The sequence below is a fragment of the Zootermopsis nevadensis genome, unplaced genomic scaffold (assembly GCF_977971745.1).
Source record: "Zootermopsis nevadensis isolate Lab colony 2312 unplaced genomic scaffold, Znev_1.0 Znev_ptg000021l, whole genome shotgun sequence".
Classification (NCBI taxonomy): domain Eukaryota; kingdom Metazoa; phylum Arthropoda; class Insecta; order Blattodea; family Termopsidae; genus Zootermopsis; species Zootermopsis nevadensis.
In genome coordinates, this window is record NW_028259153.1 from 20,666,114 (window position 1) to 20,687,976 (window position 21,863).

The 21,863-nt window shown below is 36.5% G+C and overlaps 3 protein-coding genes and 1 long non-coding RNA gene across 14 annotated transcripts; 2 read left to right on the top strand and 2 right to left on the bottom strand.

Annotated features, from left to right (window-relative positions):
- The first annotated feature begins 2 nt into the window (after positions 1–2).
- LOC110833832 (uncharacterized) lies at positions 3–1,606 on the top strand. The gene is made up of 2 exons (XR_002544363.2): positions 3–430; positions 1,457–1,606. It is a non-coding gene; the product is annotated as an uncharacterized LOC110833832 (long non-coding RNA).
- On the bottom strand, positions 965–5,085 carry LOC110833826 (alpha-aspartyl dipeptidase). Of its 5 annotated transcripts, none has more exons than XM_087352787.1 (7): positions 5,065–5,085; positions 4,187–4,310; positions 3,975–4,066; positions 3,386–3,540; positions 3,100–3,270; positions 1,580–1,722; positions 965–1,138 (listed from the first exon to the last, which is right to left on the bottom strand). In XM_087352787.1, exons 2-7 carry the CDS (start codon positions 4,288–4,290, stop codon positions 1,075–1,077), a joined length of 729 nt encoding a protein of 242 aa, XP_087208913.1. In that variant the 5' UTR covers positions 4,291–4,310; positions 5,065–5,085; the 3' UTR covers positions 965–1,074. The 5 variants fall into 5 exon arrangements, 4 of the variants coding, with proteins under 4 accessions (XP_087208913.1, XP_021928015.1, XP_021928014.1 ...); XM_022072323.2 differs by lacking the exon at positions 5,065–5,085 and adding an exon at positions 4,791–4,926; XM_022072322.2 differs by lacking the exon at positions 5,065–5,085 and adding an exon at positions 4,430–4,589.
- Fbw5 (F-box and WD repeat domain containing 5) lies at positions 4,998–14,049 on the top strand. Of its 2 annotated transcripts, XM_087352760.1 has the most exons (9): positions 4,998–5,129; positions 5,747–6,014; positions 6,695–6,852; positions 7,492–7,669; positions 9,006–9,471; positions 10,447–10,628; positions 10,981–11,371; positions 11,932–12,144; positions 12,425–14,049. In XM_087352760.1, the coding sequence occupies exons 2-9, from the start codon at positions 5,765–5,767 to the stop codon at positions 12,627–12,629; spliced, it is 2,043 nt and encodes a 680-aa protein (XP_087208886.1). In that variant the 5' UTR covers positions 4,998–5,129; positions 5,747–5,764; the 3' UTR covers positions 12,630–14,049. The 2 variants fall into 2 exon arrangements, with proteins under 2 accessions (XP_087208886.1, XP_087208887.1); XM_087352761.1 differs by lacking the exon at positions 4,998–5,129 and having other exon boundaries at positions 5,876–6,014; positions 6,664–6,852.
- LOC110833828 (E3 ubiquitin-protein ligase PPP1R11) lies at positions 7,279–21,791 on the bottom strand. 6 transcript variants are annotated; one of them, XR_002544360.2, is made up of 6 exons: positions 21,518–21,768; positions 20,249–20,357; positions 19,423–19,576; positions 14,979–15,205; positions 9,393–9,521; positions 7,279–7,662 (listed from the first exon to the last, which is right to left on the bottom strand). XR_002544360.2 is itself a non-coding variant. In XM_022072325.2 (4 exons), coding segments are annotated over exons 1-4 (342 nt in total). In that variant the 5' UTR covers positions 21,596–21,768; the 3' UTR covers positions 15,828–17,849. The 6 variants fall into 6 exon arrangements, 2 of the variants coding, with proteins under 2 accessions (XP_021928017.1, XP_021928016.1); XR_015536164.1 differs by having other exon boundaries at positions 9,393–12,333; XR_015536162.1 differs by having other exon boundaries at positions 7,279–9,521.
- Positions 21,792–21,863: the final 72 nt, after the last annotated feature.

Consider the following 21,863-nt stretch of genomic DNA (forward strand, 5'->3'; position numbering starts at 1 on the left):
CGGAAAGATCTTATCTGAATGTTATTACAAAGAAATAAAACGCAGCCTACACAGTGACACCAACATTAGACAACCACTATCGATACATTTCTCGCAGGTATTGCTTTTGCTGAAAGTATGCAGAGTGAAATGTTACGTACATGACATGATATTAATAACAGTAATGGATGTGACCAATAAATACCTTCCGAAGTTTCTGCTTTGTTGTGTTCAAGAAAGTAGTAACAGAAAATGTAAAACACGTACGAATGCCATCCTAGTGGTGGACTGTTTTAGTAAATAAGTTGAAAGTATTATTTTCGTCAAGTGTCTAGCTTCTATATTTCACAATTATTATTATCAAATATTTCTTGATAGCAATGAAGTCGGAGCGACTAACTTGAGATGCACATCTGATGTCTCTTATGGTCCGAAGTGTGGCCTGAAGAAGGTTGGCCATTATTTATTATTATTAAAATTATTTTTGAAAACAAATAGTATGTTATCGAATATGATTGTAAGCGCATGTGCATGTGCATGTGCATGTGGACAATTAGGATCACTGTTTGGTTTGTGGAACACGTTTAAAAAAATGTCTAATATTATGCTTAAGTAATTTTTCATAGAAGATAAAACCAAATTTTTGAACTACACTGAATTGAGCCATATAGCGTTAATTTCATTCTGAAGATTTTATTTTCCTGGAAAAGACTCATTAAGGACTGATAGGATCTTATGAGCTGAGTGACCATAAATTATTGTGGAAGGATGCATCATTTTTTACAGTATAAACCTCATGTAGCAATTTGATACTAATAAGCTGACAGGCCAGCGGCTGTCAAACTTACATTATACATCCTTGGTTCAAAAGCATTAAATGAACTGGCATTAGAAACAGTACCTATAGATTATATGTCAGCAACATTGAAGGATACATCCAAGATTGTTAATATACTCTATTACAAGTAAAATGTGCAATCAAGAGTTCTCTAAAGCCATAATAAAGTGTGTAATTTTATTAAAATATTACTACAAGGCATACAGCAACAAACATCCCAATTTCATCACAGATAACATGTTTAAATGAAGAACATGTCATATAGTTTTCAACAGAAAACTTAGGTTGGATCCTGCTTCATGCTCTTCAGGATTTTTTCCCCTGGAATGGAGGAAAAAGAAGTATGTTGTAAAATAGTTTACACTGCATAGTCAGAAATTATTTTTGCTTTTGATCCTGATACCTAAATGATCTTAACATTCACTTATTGCTCATACAAACCTTTCAGATATTTTAAATCAAGTAAATTAGCTAGTAAATAGCATACTCAAAGTCTGGAGACTGTGAAAGAAATTACTGCACTGCTCAACAGCCAACATTAAAAAGAAAATTATATCATCTTATATTAAATTTAAAACCTATATTCCCTAAATATTGATAATGATATTTCCTCTACATCACCATAATTTTAATTTCCAGAGCCTTGTTTGAAAAAATGGGGTACAGACTATGAAGCTGAAGTAGGAGAGGCCATATAACAAGTATCTCATCTAGCTCTTATACCTTACGTAAAATACTGCAACTTTTACAGATGTTACTTACGGTGAAAATATACGCACACAAGACTTTCCTTTAAGTGTTATTTTATCTCCTTCAATATGCAGCAGGCAATCTTCTCGCAAGCCCACTACAGGAGGAACTCCAGGGATCTTGTGGTACTGCTCAATTCTTTGTTCACGAGTTTCCTGAAATTATTAGACTATAAAGTCATTGTAAATTTCAGTCAGTAAACCTAAGCATCCTATTCTGAGATACTATCCATGGCAGAAATGAAGCTCAGTCCATGATTATGAAGTCAAGCACTGTGCCAAATGAAACTCTTAGACAACTTACAAGGACTCTAAGACCCTGCGCCCACCAGCGGTTTTTCTGCCGCATTGATGGAACACGTTTCAGTAGGAAGCGAGCTCACGTGTGGTAGTTTTACCGTTGCAGTTTTCCTGCTGCAACATGCTTTATTTTTGATGCGGTGTGGCTGGCGGTGGCAATGGAACACAAAGAAACATACCTGTGTGCACCCACGAACGGTGAAACGGCAGCACGGTCGACCAGCGTTTGCCCGATCTTGGTGGCAATAACATGCATAATGGAAATTGACACCACAGTTTTTGATAGTGAGAGATGGATTGCCAAAGTGGAGAAGAGGCCGGCACTGTACAATAAAGTCATGCCAGAGTACAGTGACAAGAATAAAGAGAATTGAATATACAACTTTTTCTTCTTACCGTAGAGTTACTGCCTATCTTTCTTCTGGCTGCACAGACCTCATTACATTATTTTGGTAGATAATAGACGGTCCAATCATGAACAACAACTCGTCGAAACTGCTACTGCTCAATCTAAAGTATCCGAAGAATTTCTTTGAATACATACGCAGATCTGGCCTTTCAGCAATCTTCGACTTACAAGTGGATGTACCCAAAATTTCTTTGCCCTTGCTCTTAGCACCAAAGCGCACACAGCGACAGTCTCAACAAAACCCTGCTCCCAGCTCAAAAGAAAACGCAGACAATGTGTTTATTTCACCGTCCGTGTGAACAGGCAACAAGATTATGCGGTTGCAGTAGTTTTATCGCTGCAGCAGAAAGACCGCTCGTGTGCGCTAGCCCTAATACAACAGGGTGACCATCTTATTAATCAGCCCTATACATCATCGGGTGGGGGGGAAACAACAACAGAAAACTGAACAAGTGAGAAACCTCGTGAGTGCTGACACCTCTCTTAAGAATACGAAGATAAGAGAAGTGACAATGAAAATGTAAGCAACATTATAGTCTTGTCATACATTTGGGTTTTATTTATAGTTATCAGAACCAACATAAATTATTCCAACACAAAAGTATTATAAAGATGCACCAAACATGTATATAACCATCTATTTGTTCAATGAAAATTTAGCTATGGCTTCAATTGCACAACGAAGCACTGAAGAAATACAGCGAAGATCAACATGTAAAGATGAGTTGAGAACAGCAACATGTAGCCCTACATGCCATGAGAAATATTTTAAATTCTGACTTGCAGTTGTCACAGAATTATAAAGGAGTTCCATTCATACTCACACCCATGTGGGTTGTAGGACTGGCATCCAAATAGTGGGGGTTGATGTTGAAAGGAATGAGTCCAAGAGCCGTGAAGCTCGGTGGATACACGATAGGCATATCATTTGTAGTACAAATACTGGGAGTTGCTACATTAGTGCCCGCACTGCTTCCAATGTATGGAACACCTTCCTGAAAGTTGAAATGATGTACTGATATGTGTTATTATTCCAATACTGTCTGCTTGGAGTTTGTATCAAAATTAATGTAAAAGCAATCTCACAAGTTACATTATCATAAACAGTACCTCTAATACACTTTTCCTGATTGGATCAATTAGGTTCCAGTCATATAAAGCCTTCAGAAGTTGGAATGTGTTACCACCACCCACATAAAATGTTTCTGCTTGTTTTACAGCTTGAACAGGATCTTTTGATGTGTGGATACTATTTACCTTGTATCCTGGAAATTTAAGTGTACATAAAAGCACAAAGTTAGCCACTACTCACCACAGTTATAAATCTGTTGCTTTGCAAATAAGAAATATAATGCTGCAGTGAGACTTGTTTTTCCTTCATCTCCTTGTGTTCCAATATGAATTTCATGGGTCAGGCATACTACAATATTTTCTATACTACATAGGTAGGTACTTCTTTTAAATTACTGGCTCATAAGCTGGAAATCTGATACTGCATCTTATTTTAATATCAACAAGAAAGAGACACACTGTGTAATGAATTTAGACATTAGGGTTACTAGTTCCAATACAAACCTTTATAACTTGACCATCACGGCTGATCACTGTGTTGTAAATACACTTCAAGAGCAGATTCTCCTAATTGAAATTAAAAATTGCTGTTCAGCACAATATCAAATGACATGTAAGCATCACTTACCCCATTTCTCAAAGACACTTGTAACTTTGTTTGTGTACTCATCATAATCATGTAATGCATAGGGTACAAACAAGATACGTGTAACATGGTACCTACGAAAATGCAACAGTACAAATATTAATATGGACATACGACATTAATTAAAGTGGTGTTTAGGATAGTGGCACCTTTAATTACATGCAATTACAACGAAAACAAATAGCAGAACTTACTTCTTCAAGAAATTATTTATATCATCAGCTGCATGTTGAAGATATTCTGAACCATGCACTACGGAGCTGGACAAAAGTAAAAGACGTCTTTCTTTTGTACCCATGCCACTCTTAAAAGGTGAATCTGGAAATTTAAAAAATGTAGTTTATAACAGCAGCATGACACAGGTACATTACCATTCAAAACTGTACATGAAACATCACAGATGACATTTTTAAAATATAAACCAGAAATTACAAGACCTGAAAGAGTATAATTGAAAAACAATTATAGCAAGGGAAAGAAGACTTAGCAGCAAAAAACACAACACAATCACAGTTCAGAGGACGAATCGGTATGACCACAGATTATGTGAATTGCTGACGAATAGACCGAAATACGTGGCCTACGGTTACATACGCATAATAAACAAAGATGTACTGACAGTATCATAGAAATGAACGAAATTATAACTGAGAAAATACACCAAAGAAATTTTAAAAAATAAAGCCCATTTTGATTTCAAACATCTTTACGTGAAAGAATACCCTTTTGTTGAAATTATGAATTTCAAATACATTTTAAATCAGCAAATCAATTACGTGTAAAACTCGAGATCATTACCAGATGCATAAGCTAAAAGCAGCCATTTATGAGTTTATTTTGTTTGTATACCCATAAAACAATAAAATGTAGATATCAGAATGCCAATACAACAAAATTAAACAACGTGTATATTAGTGAAATATAAAATCAAAATAAGTGTTACAAACACAGTTTATAACGCGTCCTATCAATGTAGCGTGAGAATATTAAGAACACAATAAAATATTTTTTCATGACCGAGTACTAAAATTACTAACGTATGTTGGCGATCCCGCAATAATCAACAAATCACCTGGTGGACATCAGCTGTTTCATTGTTGTCAATGGCTCTTGAAAACCTGCTAAAATAAAGTCTGGGTGAGTGAGCAGAAATTCAGTCTCATCTGCAAACTACCTACACTGAAACTATGTAACGAGTAATATCTTTGATTAACTTATAATTTTATTTAAAAATTGAGTTTCTGATTAAATACCAGATACTTTCATTTGCTTCATGTTAAATGAAACTTCTTGATGTTAATTTACCATTACGAGGAATTAACACAATGTGGAGCGATACAATACAATTATATGAATTTTAACAGTAACTTTATCAGCAGTTTCTTTTTGTATAGTATTAATTTACATTCCATGGATCCTTCATAGGCCCGAGCCAAGAATGCAATACATGTCATAGCACAAATACAATACTTGCTTCCAGTACAATACAAATCACACAGTTATGACTGTCATTTACAGCCAGCTACAGTATTACCACAAAAATAATTACACAAGAAAGCATAGCCATTGTTGCTTCATGAATTTATAATAGGTGAGAATTTTTTGCTTGAGGTGAATTCTTTTATGGAGTAGAAGCAATGAGATAGAAGATGCTCTTTAAACTTCTGTATATTGTGATCAGTGTGAAGCTATGTACACATCATGTTCACTGTAATTCCTGTGTAACTTTCTGCATGTTCTGAATTCTTTTCCAGTAACAACACGTGTATAATATGGACTCTGAGGAGGAGAGTTCGGACGGTTCTCACTTCTCAGATGATACAGTGCATGAAACAAACAGTAATTGGTATTACCTCCCAGATTCCATTCTTCTACATATATTTCAATATCTCTCTGCAAGAGAGCTGCTAGATGTTGGACTGACATGCAGATCCTGGTTACGTGTTAGTTATGACGAGTTTCTGTGGAAAGATCTGTTTTACTATAATTTCAAAATTGATCCATCTATAAAGATTGCTCCAGGTAAGTAATGTTTAAAAAGTGTTTTTGGGGTTTCACTTTATTTACATTAAGTTCTCTACTTCTATAGAGTTTGTCAAGCATAGATTCTGCATTTGATTTTTTAGTCAGGTTGCTTCATACTGTCTCTGGCAGTCCAATCAGGATTGAGTAGAAATTGTACAGAGTCAGTGGGCTGGTCATTCACTACTTCACGACGAAGACACCTTCGAAAACCCACAACAGGGTTGTAGAGCCGAGAAACAACTTCATACTGTGGTGCAAAATCTCGTTCTCTTATTAAGAGTCAAGTTACTGCTCCATTAATATGCAATCATTATATATGTAAATGCTCTCCTGTGGTAAGGACTAAGTATCATAAAGAGGTCATATTCAGGAATTGAATAGTTTTTCAAGGTAGGCTATAGAAACTATCAACCTGTATTAATGGTTTGGTACTGCCAACATGATTTTTTATACATAACAATTCTTTATGGGTCTTTCAGTTTAATTTAATCTGGCCCATGAACAGTGATGTGATAAAAACATAAGTCACTTGTTCATTCCTGCCCCAAATGGATTATGCACCTGTAAAATTTTGAAAATTTAATTTTAAAAGTTTAGCAGTCACATATGAAACTGTGTTTTTGTGAGTCACTCTTTTCCCATGCAGGAACTTTCCTGGTATTGTATTTTACCTGCAGGCAAGACATCATGGTTGGCTGAATACAAGCGGCTTTCTTACCACACGCCTGTCGTCCAGACTGAAGTACTGAAGGAACATTCACATCAGGTTCTTCATGTCAGCTTTGCTCACAATGGAAAGATGTTTGCAACCTGTTCAAAAGATGGATATGTTCTGGTAAAGTTGTGTTGGCATTTCCTTGAGAAAAGAGCCTATGTATAAGAAATATTTTGAAAAGAAAGATGTACATATTCTTAGTTTTCTGTGCTGAGTTTGGTATACTATCCTGCAGATAGCTTCAGCTTTCACACTGTATCCCATTCCTCATTCAGGGATGTGTGATATATAATTTTGTTTGCTATCAGAAGGCTATGACCAAATGTAAAAAGGAGGAATAAGGAATGCATTAACCTCCCTCTCAAATTACATACTCACCAACAGTAGTTCTTTGTCTCAGCAGTTTTCTCATCACTTTGGTTCTTTTTGACATAACATTCTCATAACTGCTTAGCACAATCAAGATTATTTGGAGGGAAGTACTTTGGATTGGTTTGGAACTGTAATAATAACAAGATAGGAATATTACCAATAATATTATAAGAATTAGATGAAGGAATTATTTTTATAAAAGAACAATTACAACAGTTTCTTTAACACATGACAGTTTTTACTTCTTCCCTCACTATAAGAATGGCTTTATAGGCTCAGGGCATGCTCTTGAAAACATAAACAGGCTTGTAGTGTGGCACAAAAGTGAAATGCGTGCTGCTCTGTTCCCATACATATACAGACGCATACAGTCTTGGCAATCTGCAGGTGTGGGACTCCAGCTATCCAGCCAGTATCAAGTATTATCATGACATGAAGACTTTCAGCTGGAAATACACACAATTTTCACAGTTCAATCAATCTGACACACTGCTGTTGGTGTCTGGGGTTCACTTTGGGACACCACATAGCACCTCAGGAGAAATAGCAGTCTTCAGTCTGCAAGGTAAGCATCCCTTTCTTAGTGCAATAGAAAATGTTCAGGAACTAATTACTCAAAGACACATTTTGTAGCAGAGCGAGTATAAACGATGCACGAGTCACTTGCACAGTGGTCTATAACAACGTTCACACGCAAAGAGTGACCATGAAAGCAGACGAGTTGTCACTCCGTAAACCTGTGTGGCCACATGCCATTCAGTTTAATGTCAAATGTTTTAGCAATGGTGTCTCTACTCTAAAGGATTTTACTAAAATTTACTAACAAAACTGAATTCTGGCCCACACATGACACAGATTGCCAATCTACTTCTCTACTTCACACCCAGAGATATGTGCAGACATATGACGATCTCGATGTTCGGTTGGGGCTTCTCTGGTGTGGCCCTTGCCTGGATTGATAGTGAATCAATTGTGTTTTGAAAAGATAATAGTGCACAGTGTGCATGACATCATATTTGACACTACAGCCCACTGGGAGCCTTATCCTGTTAATTACCAACTTTCAAATAAATTTTTAGACAATCGCTAGGACTTTTTGTCATAAGACCTCTACCTACACGAGACAGCACAACACAGAAAAATATGGACATATATTCATGCCTTGAGAATCACACCCATGATCAGTGGTCAATATACCACCTCAGACCATGCAGACACTGTGACTGGCCCATGTGCATATGCACCAGGAGTGTAATCTTACTGAATATGAAATTTATATCAAGACAAAGTATCACACAGCATGAATTACTGCACAGTTTAATGAAACTTAACAAGACTTCAGTTTCCATGAAACATGGAGGCTGCATTTTATTCTTATAGCATAAGTAAATTAAAAGGACCTGTAACAAACATATATTTTGCAGTGTTTCCCAAACTGTATGTCTCAGAACTATGGGGTTCCACCTGATGAGACAAGAGGTTCTGAATGAAAAGTTCAGTGGCAATAGTTTCTTGGAATTTCCCCTCGGAAGTATTCAAGTAACATTTTGTTCCAAAAACCCTTGCAAAAATAGTCTAGTTAAGGTTGTTTCCAATATATTTTGAGCAAAGTGAAGTGCAATTTGAAATGTATATAAATTAAACATTATATCTTTTAAAAATGCATTTTAAATAAGGAACTTTTATTTATTTTCTACTAGTTTTCTTGTCTTAGAACACAATTATAAGTAATAAAAAAGAACTTTCATAAATTATATGGATACAAATTGCATAAATACTAACATGTTCTGTTTGTAACTTTTCAACAGTCTAAGAATATTTTTAATCCTTTTTGGGTAATTGTTTGGGGAACACTGTTGTTACGTGTCATAATAACTGACAAGGGCTCGTATTTTCTTCAGCTGGCTTTAACTTGCAATGCAGAGTAATGAACAAGCCATATGACATCTTTGGAACTTGGTACAGTGATCATCACCTGTTGTCTGGTGATCTCCACTGGCTTGCACATCTTGTCAGCACTTCTATTCTGTGGCTGAATAAAGCATCCCAGGAATCAGAATCAGAACTGGTACCTATAATGGATCAGCTGTACAAGTTCTACAACTGCAATGCCAGTTCTATCCGGGCTGTTATGATTGCCAACTGTTTGGCTCCATCACCACCAGAACTAGATGCTATTCCTAGTGGAGCTGAAGCCCAATCAGGCAAGGGACTGGGCAGCTGTGAACGAGGAAATCCTCCATCCCACAGGGAGATAAATAATCCATCAACATCAGGTTATGTCTTACCAACTTCTTCAAGAGAACCTGCTGCAGCAGAGGATGAAGTAACACCTGAAGTATTCTATGCAGTCTCATCTAGACTTCAGTATGTAATATAAGGACAGGCATCCCTCACTTAGTGTGGCTAATTAGGAACTGAAACATGTAATTTTAAACAAAAGTATATTTTCCTAAGAATATATCACAGGAGACACTTCTGCGAATTAACAGCTTCCCTTAACTCTCCCCAGTGTCACTGAACACTGTGCTCAATGACGCTAGGTATATAATAAGCAAAAATAATTCACACTGCATTACAGTGTATGTACACAACACTGAGCATTTGGGTGGTGTGAACTTTGCCAGTTGTTCAGCGAAAATGCCTCAAATGAAATTCCTTTAAATGGGAAATACGCTGTTCAAAAGTGAGCTAATGGGGTATGCCCATATTATTGAAGATTAATGTCAATGCAATTTGAAAAATATTTTGGGAGTAGGATTTGAGGTTTTCACAGTGGTGAGTCTTACGATGGCTGTCTTCTGGGTTGTAATTTTAAGGAAAATGGATTTTGTGAGTGATGTGATATGATTGGGTATGGTTCAGGATTGACTTCTGTTACGTTTACCCAGTGGATTCTATATTCCCAATTGTATATATTATGCAACTGAATTTTGAGATCTATCTGCTGTCATACAGGACCAGTACCACAAGAAACAGTTTCTGGAACTTCGGGTTTTCCATACATTTGGGATTTCTTTCACACATAATCAATTCCAAACAGGGCAGAAAATAAGACCTAAAATTTCTCATTACACCCACTGCTGAACAAATAGTTACATCTGTATGATACATTCATTATAATTGTATTCATGTATGTCTAAGGGTGTAAAGACAGGGCTTCTTAGAAGATGAGAGCAGTTGTTCCTCTGCTCCTCAGTACACTCCAGAATATAAATACAAGAAATTACTACGGAACAAATTTTATTTCTGAGTTTTACCACAATCAGAAAAGCATGTAGGATGGTTCTTAATGTTTGACATAAGAACAGCACTTCTTTACCAGTATGTAATAATTTTCAGGTGCAGCACACTTGAGAGTGCATTCTTAAACTGGCGTCGCTTAGGTGATGGAACAGATTATGCGTGCCCCATTCAATACAATGCTGAATACCGCCAGGTGGAAACACAAGGCAAGGGAGAAAGTCCTCCAGATAGTGTTTCTGAGAACAGTGACAGTGAAGACAACCACAGCCTTGTCCCAGGTATAACAGATACTCGGTATGAAACAAAGAAACTGGGGTCTGCTTCCCAGCAGTGGTGAGGAATGTGTGCTAATTGTGATGCTCACTCTGCCACGTACAGTTTGTCAGAAAATAAAGGGGGGGGGGAAACAATTGACAAGCAAAACAATGTCAGTCAGTTACAAAGATATATTACAAAGTGCATTACATATATGAAACAGTCCTTGTTACACTGTTGTCAAAATTGAAGTGAGGGAAACTGAACTTTAGAAACAAAAGTGTATCATGGTTTGATTCTGAAAAACTCTAGCTGTCACACAAACTAGAATGAAGACTTATTTTATGGATGAAATAATTTTTTGTTATCACTTAGATGATGCTGAGCTTGATGAAGGGAGTTCTGGCGTGTCAGATACGTCGATGGAGACTGAAGAATGTGCAAGTGAAAGTGATGATCTGTCTGAACACGCTGAGAAGTACCTCATATTCACCACAGGCTCTAAGACATACACCCCACATCAAATAGGGTTTAAACGCATCAAGTCCGTGTCTTTCCCTTGTAAGCTGGATCCAGGGCCGTCTCTTCGGGAACGTTTGGCCGAAAGAGAAAGGGAAAGAGAGAGAGAGAAAGAAAATGCTGGACTTCCACATCCAGAGCCCAACTGGTTGGTATATGAAGAAGTTGCGAACAAGTTTGACAAAGTTGATCATCTCATCGACCTTCACGGTCATATTGTAGGCATGGGACTTTCTCCAGATCACAGGTATGTTGATGCTTTCTGAATATTCTTCTGATAAACACACAAAAATGTTGGGGTCTTTTGACTAATTTTGTGGCACAGGCTCTTATTATTTTCATTTCTCTCTTTAATGAGTTAGGGTCAGTTGAAGGCTGATTAGATTGTGATCACCTCTGTCTAGTGCGAAGATGAAAAATGCGTGAAGCTATACTTCCACACCCTGTATGTCTGTATGGTGTGATCTTTAGTTAAGAATAAATTTAGTTAAAATGTTTGATGTCACATCAAATTTTTATTTGCTTGGACCCTAGTGCCAGAGCATCACACAATTCTGGGTGTGATGTGGACTGTCACAACAGGCAGCATTTGCCTCTAATTTCACAGTCCCTGCTCACTTCACCAGTCTCTGCAGCGTCAGTATATTTTATTAGAGGACGTTTGTAGAAGTATATTTTTGGAAGTGGTAACATGTAGTACATTAACATTACTGATCAAAAGAAAGATATGGAAAAGTATTATGCATGCCTTTTAACAGATATGGTGCATAATTACTGTAACATATGTACACTGTGTTCACAAAACAGGTACCTGTATGTAAATAGTCGTCCGTGGCCAAGAGGTTACATGATAAAAAATCCTCTTGACCCACCCCCTATTGCTCAGGAGATTGATATCCATGTCATCGATCTGGTTACACTCAAGGAAGTAGGAACAATGCTCCGGGCCCACAAGGCATACACTCCAACCAACGAATGTTTCTTCATCTTCTTAGATGTATGCAACGAATATGTCGCAAGGTACAGTGATGAATTTTAAATGTAATCTAAGATAAGGATAATTTCCTATTGGTCAAAATACCAGGTCCACAGATGTGACAGTGGAAGAAGAATGCCAGGTATTTGGGTTACCTATGGTTACGTAACTCAGCACAAAAGTGACATTCTCACACTGTGCTGTCTCAGACATTCACCTTTACGATCAGTTGCCTGGAAATGAGACAAAAAACTACATTTAATAGCTATGTAGGGGAGGAGGGATCTTCACAAACAATGTATTTTTACGTTGCATGTTCTTTAGTGGAGCAGAAGACAAACATGGATATCTCTGGGATCGTCACTATGGAGTATGTCTTGCCAAATTCCCACATATTGATGTTGTCAACTCAGTAGCGTTCAACCCTCACGATCCTGAGATGCTCGTTACCACTTCTGATGACTATACAGTGAAGGTATGGAGATCCAAAGGCAAAGTTAAAGAACTGAGACTTGAGGAAAGCAACTAGGGGAATGGAAGTAAGGCGCAAAACAAGATGCAGCCACAGATCAAACATCCCTCCTTTAGGCCGAGTAATGAATACAGTTTAAAAACTGATACCTACTCATATATTGTCTTGAAGAAAATAGTTTTTGATGTAAAATGGAACATTTGTTCTTGTAAGTATATGACTAATTGTATTTATTTTCAGTTAGGTTAAAATTTGATAATATGAAACTGGATGTATGATAACATAAAACATTATTCCTCAAATGCAATGGTTCTCTCATCAAGGTATGTGGCCTTGATTAACCCGGGGTTACTGGTAATGGCTCCTCCTCACTTGTAGCTGTTTAAGAGTCAAACAGGATGAAAATTAGAAACCTAAAAATCTGATGCCTATTCTTAAAATGTCATTCATTCTGGGACAGTGTTGCTGTCATCCAGTAACAAGACTTTATTACTCCATACCATGTTTACGCTGAATGATATATTATTCATGGTAAAAATTCAGCATCGGTGCGTTGAGAGAATACGGAATACGAATACCTTATTGAAATATTGTGAAGTCAATGAGACGATAAGAATAACATTTTGACTATAAAATTATGATGCAGGATGCTGATGTAACAAAAGAAAATGAAAGTACATTTCCATTAATCATGATACTTCACAGTAAGTACTGTCTGTTCATATATGTGCCTGAAATTCCAATTATTTGAGAGATGAGCTATACCCAAAGGGTTCAGAAGCAGAAAGTGAAGCTAAATCCTGCCTGCGTGGTTCACGGTAAAACATTAATTAACTGGCAGGAAATGTAATTTGTGAAATCACTAACAAATGTATAGCATGAGGTATTCATTAATTAAGTGCAAGTGAATGATATTATAGGAGAACATTACATTTTTACACTATTAATGCCAGGTACACGCATTTCTGTCAACTGTATGTTTGTCACAAGTTTACAGCTGAAGAGGAAAGTATTGCGACATCTTGCAGTTCGTTAGAGTGCTTCTTGCAAAGGTTAAAGTAAACAGCATGGCATCAGAAACAATGAGAGGATTTTTAAATGTGAAATTAGTAATCACTGATGCATATACCATTCACATTTTGATGTTCTTTGTTATCGCTTCAGGTGTTACCTTGAAGTAGCATTTCTGTGTAGTTACTCATTAATGGCACCTAATTTACAGATATTACAAACTGCAGAAAACTGTCTAAGTCATCAGTTCCGTTCACATGCAGGAAGTATGCTTGTGCATTAACATCCTGTTTATTTTAAGAATGGCAAATGTAATGCAAGGGACAGGTCAAAAATACATGTGTGCTAGGTGGTTATTAATATGTTAGAAGCACGTTGAACGAGGTATCATCGATTTGGTGACGCTGCCCGTTTTCCACGTTATCTTCCGCATTAAGAATAACAATAAACTGTATATGAAAATGCAGTTTTGTATGTTTCAACCAATATTTCTGTATTCCCCAAACATGAACCATATCCCACATCATTCTGAACGACACGCCTCAACACTTGCAACTCGAAGGAAACACAATGACACTCACCAGGCTAAGCTAAGAACAATTTAAAAAGCATTTTGATAATCGTTGTAACTTTTAACCAAAGTAACAAAATTATAAATGTTTTAGTATCATCATTATTTCTGGACACAGGGGAGGAAATCCTTAGTGCAGTGATACAGAAGCAGGGAACCAAACCTAATGATGGCTACACTGGTCTGAAACATCTTCTTTGAGTGAAGAGACTCTGTGAAAAGTGACAGGCAGAAATTCAAGAATTTCCCCACAAACTGATTTTCATGATACTTAGAATGAAAGACTGAAAGCACTCGGATACTGCGCTGTTTAATTTCTTATGATCAATAATATACTGCAGGTTTCCAAGGAGATCATATTCATTATGATAATTTGTATAAAAATTGAAAGTAACATTACAACCACATGACTTCCGTCTACTTTTTAGTTTGCCGAGGACAACTGACGAGATCCCGTAACTACATGAATTACTGTTATATGACCAAGGCATACTCTAGCTTTGACCTAATTAAAGCATTATATTAAACAACAAGACTGTCTAAACATGATGGCAGATAATTAAAAGCATGTTTTATGCTGAAAAACATAACTGAAATGACAGCATATCTCTGACCACTCATAAGCTGCAAATCTACACAACAGGAACTTCGGTATTGGCTGGTCTCAGTTCAGATGGTAGCAAATACAGTGACATAAGTAACAACCAACTGCATATTTTTAGATTAAATTGTCCATTAGAAAAATTATACATCCTTGTCTTACCATGCAATCTCCATAATTTTCATGGAAGTAATGGGAACAGAATGTAATGCCAGCAACTCACCTTCAAGTTGTAATTTTGCATACTTCCACACGCTGATGATTATGAAGCTGGGAAGGAGGGATGGTGCTTGGAAACTGTTGCCTTCCTCAGCTACTTGAGGCTTGACACTTTCCACAGGTACTTGCTTTCGTGAACTGACGATTTAGAACTTCTTATGGAGTCTTCACTAAGTTAAGTATGGGCAGGCAGATGACACTTTTCTTCTGAATTACAACCTTTCCTGAGGGCTGATGACCAAGTGAAAAATTCAGTGTAATTTAAAATTACAACACAGGGGAAAAAAATATATAATGAATAATGAGGTGAACAAAAAATGTAACTCATGAAACAGAGTCTTTCTTGGGAAGCTGATTGTCACTCAGCTAGTCAAGAAATTTCTAACCCAAAGGTTCATTACTGTGTATAAACGTGCCAGTCCACACCCCATTTATTTAAGTTCAAACTTAATATTGTCCTCCCCACCCATGTACAGACATCAAGGAAAAACACTAAATTAATTTAAAAACACGTTTTTGCAAAAATATGTCATTTTTATAACAGGTACTGTTAATTCTTAACACTTCTGTACAGAAGTTTGGGCTGTGATCATTCTGCATAGGAATGCCTTACAAGGGAACAGTATCCTCCTGTTTGTGATGTAGCAGCTCATTTGAATGCTTCCTTTTCTTACAGTAATGTGGAATATCTGCATAAAAGGTTCAATTATTTATGAGGAACAATTAACTGCACACTGCGTAATAAATCTCAGAAGGAGTACCATCTCTCTTACATGGCAGTGAATGCTGGACTTTTTAAGGAAACATTAATGACAATCCTTAGTCAACATTTTGAAATGAAACCAATGTGGCATACAGGAACAGAACTATTACTGATTTGTAATACCCACATCACATTACAAATTCCTGTGAACTAAATGTGGCTTCAAACTCTAACCTCACTGAACAACACATTTAACAACAACTGCTTTACATTATGCTTATCCACCTTCTTACAAATAGCTCATCATTTTAGTCAGATGTCTTCAGTTCTGCAAATTGTCACTGATCTACTGAAACAATGATTACTTCACAATTCAAGCTTATTATTAAATCTTCAAAACTACCATAAAGGAAAATGGCACTCCAAACTAAATTTCAATCAACACAGCAGCAAGAGCCAAGACCAACTAGATCATCTCATTTACTTAATTCATACATATCGAGGTCTTTTTTTTTGAACATTTTTAGTCTGTTTTACATTTGTCAATATAGTCATCCACATGTACTGATTCACCCCTTAAAAAGCAAATCTGTGCGATAATTGGCAAAAACTACCAACAGGCTGTAGTAAGTTAACTCATCAACTTTTTCTAGACACAAGGTGGCCAATGTAGCCGATGGATCATTATTCTGTCCTTTTAGAGTATATAATACCAATTACACATTTTATCAGCATGTACTTTATAAAACAAACTACAGCCAATGCCCAAATAAAATTCTCTAACACAGATGTTAGAATGACAGCTTCACTAAGACTACATTTCTGAGTTTGAAGGGCTAAGCAATTATTAAATTAGGATCTAGAAACAAATTCTTAAATGTATTCCGATGATAAAAATAGAATGATCAATGTTCTGTATTGCGTACCAGCCTAATGGCAGTTACCGAGTGCATTTCTTCCTTCTACATACAGTGTCATTACAATGTAAAATATCGACAGAATACTTGGTATATATGTATAACAGAGACTGCACTTATTCACATACCACGCTGCAAAATTAACTAATCATAAATACATTCAACACGTACCAGAACTGATATTAAATGTGCAGAGAAGTTCAATCACAACTATAATGTTGAGGGAGACAGGCATACAAAGGTCATCAAGCTGACAGTACAATCTAGCAGAGTAAAACTTGGTAAATGGATGTCCGATCACAATACAAAATCAAAGGACTTGTTTCTGGGAGAGAAAGTTATGGAATGTATTTATAAATTTTCCTTGGACTGAATGAGGCTTTACTACAATGTAATGTGCAATGATCCCCAATGATTCATATAATATAATTAACCTGTGCTAATAAAACAGATCTTCCTGCTAGAAGAAAGGACTCAGGGCATGTGTCATATATAAATTAAGAATCCAAATGTAGACCAGTGAACTTATTCACTACCATGTCACCTACAAAGTGAGGAGACAACTCAAGTGACACACCACATAATACAGTTCATGTACACGCCACATACATCACAACAGCTCAGAAACTAAGGTGCCTGGTTAGGGATTTCATCTACGCCAGGAAAACTGTGAACTTTCCTCATCACAACTGCACCCATTTCTGTTCCTACTGGAAAAGCTATTTGAAGTGACTACTCACCTTCGACCAATGCAGAGGTCTGAGGACACGTGTAACTCTGCCCCCTCACCCCTTCCCTACCTTGATGAAAAAAGGGTAAACGTGAATACATGGACACGAAATGTGCATTTAAATAGGAAACAATTTCTTATAAGTAGCCATAAACCTTTCTGTATGTTTGGTGAGAGAGGGCGAAATAGTAATTCAAACTTTTCCAGTAACCTCAGTTTCTAATTATGAATAACAACAATTCATTCATATTATATGTCTCGTACTTTACACAGATATTATTTGGTGCATCACTTGAGTAGTACCATTATCTCAGGTATAACACCAATGCAGTCACATTAAAACAAAATCAAATTAAATGTAATTTTCTTTACATGTATAAAACGCCTTATGTTTGAACATCGACTTAAGACCTGTCTAATTAACTTTAACCATAAAATATTACAATAACGATATGCATATTACATGGCATGACCAAGTAGTTTTCTCATCAAATAAGGAAGAACATTTAATTTGGTGTTGAAGCCTCTGTAAAAGAAAAGAAAATCATACTTTTCATTGAAATAGCTGAGTTACATCTCACATATATATTTTACTGACACGTCTCAACTCCAGTACCAATCAAATGAGACTACAGCTATCCCTGAACATGATACGTGGGCCTCGTTAGTATTCGGTACTAATGGAGATGCACCTAAATGGTCTTATAACTTAGTCACTTTCATTTACACAATCGTATGTGATATCCTCAAAGACTGATTCATATAAAAAATAATCTTGTTTGACATTACAAATAGACACAATTAATGGCAGATATACAAAAGTTATCTTGGAGATATTTAAAAACATACGACATGCACACACAGGATAACGATTATAACACGTTTACAAAATTTGTCCAGTGGCCTGCAGTAATGTCAGAACTGTCTGGATTGAAGGTAACCATGGCAACAAAGGCTTGATTTGGTTCCACCAAACAAGACATAAGCTGAATAGAAGGCAACCTGCGGATTCTCAACCGTCACTTCCATGTGCAGAAATGCACATGGGTCTTCATGTAAACTGCCAACTGTTGTCGTCTGATTTTAACAAGAACCGCACTGCATGAAAAACTTTCAGTGTGACTCGCCAACATAACATTTCAGTCATTATCAAGTTATGAACAACAGACAGGGTGAACCTAAAAGCAGCGCTTAGCAACTTTCAGATGTGAAAGTGTCTAAAATGCCCTCACAGTTCTCATAGTACTATATATGGAGCTTACATAAATAGAGAATATGGCAGTCACTTGCCATTATGATTAGAAATATTAACATGAACTGCTCCACTGAATGTCAGAATATTATGGTGAAATGCCTTCAGCCTGGAAAGATTTCAACATCATTCTGTATTTACCGAACAGTTCACGGAGGATAAAACAGTAACAACCTGAGTTTATGCTGATAAAGTTGATATCACAAAGATTATAGATTACGATTTCACTACAAGATCTCAATCTCATTTTCAGATCACCTCCCATATTTTACATATCCTTATTTTGGAGTTCCAACCATGTGAAATTTCCAATAGATACACTACAATGGGAAATGATCTAAAAATACAATCGACATAATTAATGCAGGGACACAAAATTGTGTTCCATGACCATTAGAAGTAAAAGGCAAAGTGATCAAAGGGGTTTCAGATAAGGAAGCATATGCTGTTCATACAATAAACATTATTTCTCTGCAGCAGTAATTTGCAGCTTGCTGCCTTAATTCCTGTGTTGGTAATTCCACTGGTTTACATTGTACAGGCAAGCTAGTGCTCCAAACTATTTTCAAATTCATAATTAGCTTGGCAAAATCAAGCAAAACAATTCTGATTCTATGATTATGATAAGTGCAGAAATACAATGAAATGTGTTCAGATCATGGTCTTCTCAGTTGTTGCACTATGTAGTCTTACAGTCGTATATCTATCTTGCATCTTCAGGCCTGATGTCAATGAGCTAATCTGTCCAATCCAGGAACTACAATATACTCTGTTAAAGTGCATTTATAAAACAAATAAATTACTATCAAAAGTGACATACAACATACATTAACATTTTTAACTCACCAAGTTCTGAGTTCTGCTGAAGCCTCTGTGGATCCTGGGGGTTCTTTACTCTTCTTTTTCTTCCTTTCAACATGGCCATGACAATTCTCACATTCCTCTTCTGAAGATGATGAACTCTCATCAAATGCATGAGGTTTTTCATACTGACAGCAGCCTAAACAAAGTACAAGTAAACAGCTGACTTTAGGTTACATGTTCAAAATTATTACTAACACATCTATTTCTGCACAATGTATATAGGAAACCCAATAAGACATGTCTTACAGATGATCAGATACCTAGAGCCTGTGTATTGTTCATGATATTTATCAAAGTGTCTCAAGTATAAAATGGTAAAACATAATTACTATTATACTCTGTGCCATAAATAAAACACAAGTTTCTGAAACTGGGAAATTTAAATATTTAAAGTTGTGGCATTCAGAAATTCATCCTAAAGTGATGCTGTATCACTGAGATTTTAATCTGTTTGCCAGTATGTCAACACATGCTTAACTTCCAAAATTAAAGCTTTCATGAACACACCCTACAAAGATGCTGTATGACTGGAAGATGAATCACTTATCCACAAACTTACATTAGAATGTTCTCCCAAGATGCAATCATTCCAGGAAAAATATAGAATGTTATTTTTAATTCTGTTAAGTTTCTTTCATTTCAAAGAGGTGGGGAAATAACTTGACTTGAACACCGGCATGCAAGGGACTCGAGAAAAACGGGTGCTGGTAAGGGAAACAAATGTTTCTTCATGGAAAATCATAACACAGCAACTGGTTTACTATTACTACTATTATTACTCAAATAAAAGTATGTAACAGATGCTCACATTTTGATTTCTTCTTATTCAGGTGTTCATTATCAACTGTTCCTGACTGCCATTGCACTTTCTTTTTTGGCTCAGGCTTCCTGAGCCTTAGCCTCACAGTACGGACGTCCTGAAATGTAATGAGAAACAGAGTTTGATCACTAAACCAAAAAGAGAGAACTCATTAATTTCAAACTAAAAAACTTCAGAAATAAAGGGAAAGAGATTCTATAATATGGTAAAGTTCAGCTGTTACTGCACTGTGACAAGACCAGGAAATAATGCACCCTTGAGGACAGCATCAAAAAGGTGTGCTTGCAACACATCTGTAAATTCAATGGACATCAGCTACAAAGCATGACAAGTGCAGGGGCTTGGACAATGCAGCTGATGAAGACAAGTGTTTGTTACTGTTACTACTACTACTACACATTAATCCACAAATAACAGCAACATTACATCACCATGTTGTGACCCATTATTTTAAAGACCTTAACATTCAATTAGTGGATTATTTTATTTTTGTACTGTATTTTATCACCGATCAAATGGAAGACCTAATGCCTTAACTTTTGTACAAATTGAAAACATGATGATCGTTTTGGTTCAAAACGAATTTCAGAAAAACCAACACCTGAAAAACGGTTAAAAGTGTGTGAACAAGTGGCGACATTTAAGTTAGGAACAATCACATTAATTTATCTCAAAGGCAAATTTTCTTACAGGCCTACAGAAATTTTTATCTTTACGAAGAGTATCATTAGACTTGATATGTACCTCTTAAGGTGGCGACTGACTTGTAACATTTGCCTGTAATGTAACGTGTTACAAATCGAGCATTACACAAGTGAAGACAGCGAACGGAGCCGCTCGATGCGAGCTGCTCACGCTCGCGGGCGCTCCATCGTGTTGTCGGTTTTTTCGCGAATCCCTTTGAGTGTTACATTACAAGTCAGTCAGTCAGTCGAGCGGCGTCGTAACGAGCATTCACGAGTTCTTTAGATAAGAGTAGCGTATTAAATGAAACAAAGATAACACAACCTCCACGTCCGACATATTGAATGAAATGAATGGAGCACACATGAGCACAGTCGAGCCGAGCGTTCAAAACGAGCATTCGATGCGCCTCACCAGTTGTGGTGTAATGTAACATGCTCGCCGCGAATGTTACATTACGAGTAAATGTTACAAGTCAGTCGCCACCTTTACACTTTATGAGAATGGCTTTCTCATTGATTAAATTTAAATCCCATACAAACCTATAGGTTTAAATATAAATAACATATTCACCTGATGCAGAACATCTTCACTTTCCACTAAGGTTACTGTTGATTCCGCCGGTGTTGCAGCCCTAGTTTGTTCGGCCATAGTTTTATATAAGCAATTTCATGCCACCATCTTACTATTATTCAGAGATTAATCCAGGCACAGAAAATTACTACAATTACACAGGTGCCATCTCTCGGTAGTTACCACTGAATATAACTTAACTAAGGAATTAAACAGTTTTGTTTTTATACATGATTTTATATATTTCGATAACGCTGCATGGTATACAACGTTTTATGATTATGTGATGTGAGTTTATTCGTTTTAATCAATTTGTTCAATCTAGCAAATATATTGTTTCTGCAGT

Coding starts and splice junctions, on each gene's coding strand:
- LOC110833826 (XM_087352787.1), bottom strand. CDS start 4,290: ATGGGTACAAAAGAAAGACGTCTTTTACTTTTGTCCAGCTCCGTAGTG. Junction 3,541..3,974: donor AAGTGTCTTTGAGAAATGGG/GTAAGTGATGCT, acceptor TTAAATTTCCAG/GATACAAGGTAAATAGTATC. Junction 3,271..3,385: donor TCAGGAAAAGTGTATTAGAG/GTACTGTTTATG, acceptor TTCAACTTTCAG/GAAGGTGTTCCATACATTGG.
- Fbw5 (XM_087352760.1), top strand. CDS start 5,765: ATGGACTCTGAGGAGGAGAGTTCGGACGGTTCTCACTTCTCAGATGAT. Junction 9,472..10,446: donor GCAGTCTCATCTAGACTTCA/GTATGTAATATA, acceptor AATAATTTTCAG/GTGCAGCACACTTGAGAGTG. Junction 10,629..10,980: donor CAACCACAGCCTTGTCCCAG/GTATAACAGATA, acceptor GTTATCACTTAG/ATGATGCTGAGCTTGATGAA.
- LOC110833828 (XM_022072324.2), bottom strand. CDS start 21,595: ATGGCCGAACAAACTAGGGCTGCAACACCGGCGGAATCAACAGTAACC. Junction 20,358..21,517: donor GTGAAGATGTTCTGCATCAG/GTGAATATGTTA, acceptor ATTACATTTCAG/GACGTCCGTACTGTGAGGCT. Junction 19,577..20,248: donor GAATAAGAAGAAATCAAAAT/GTGAGCATCTGT, acceptor TACTTTGTTTAG/GCTGCTGTCAGTATGAAAAA.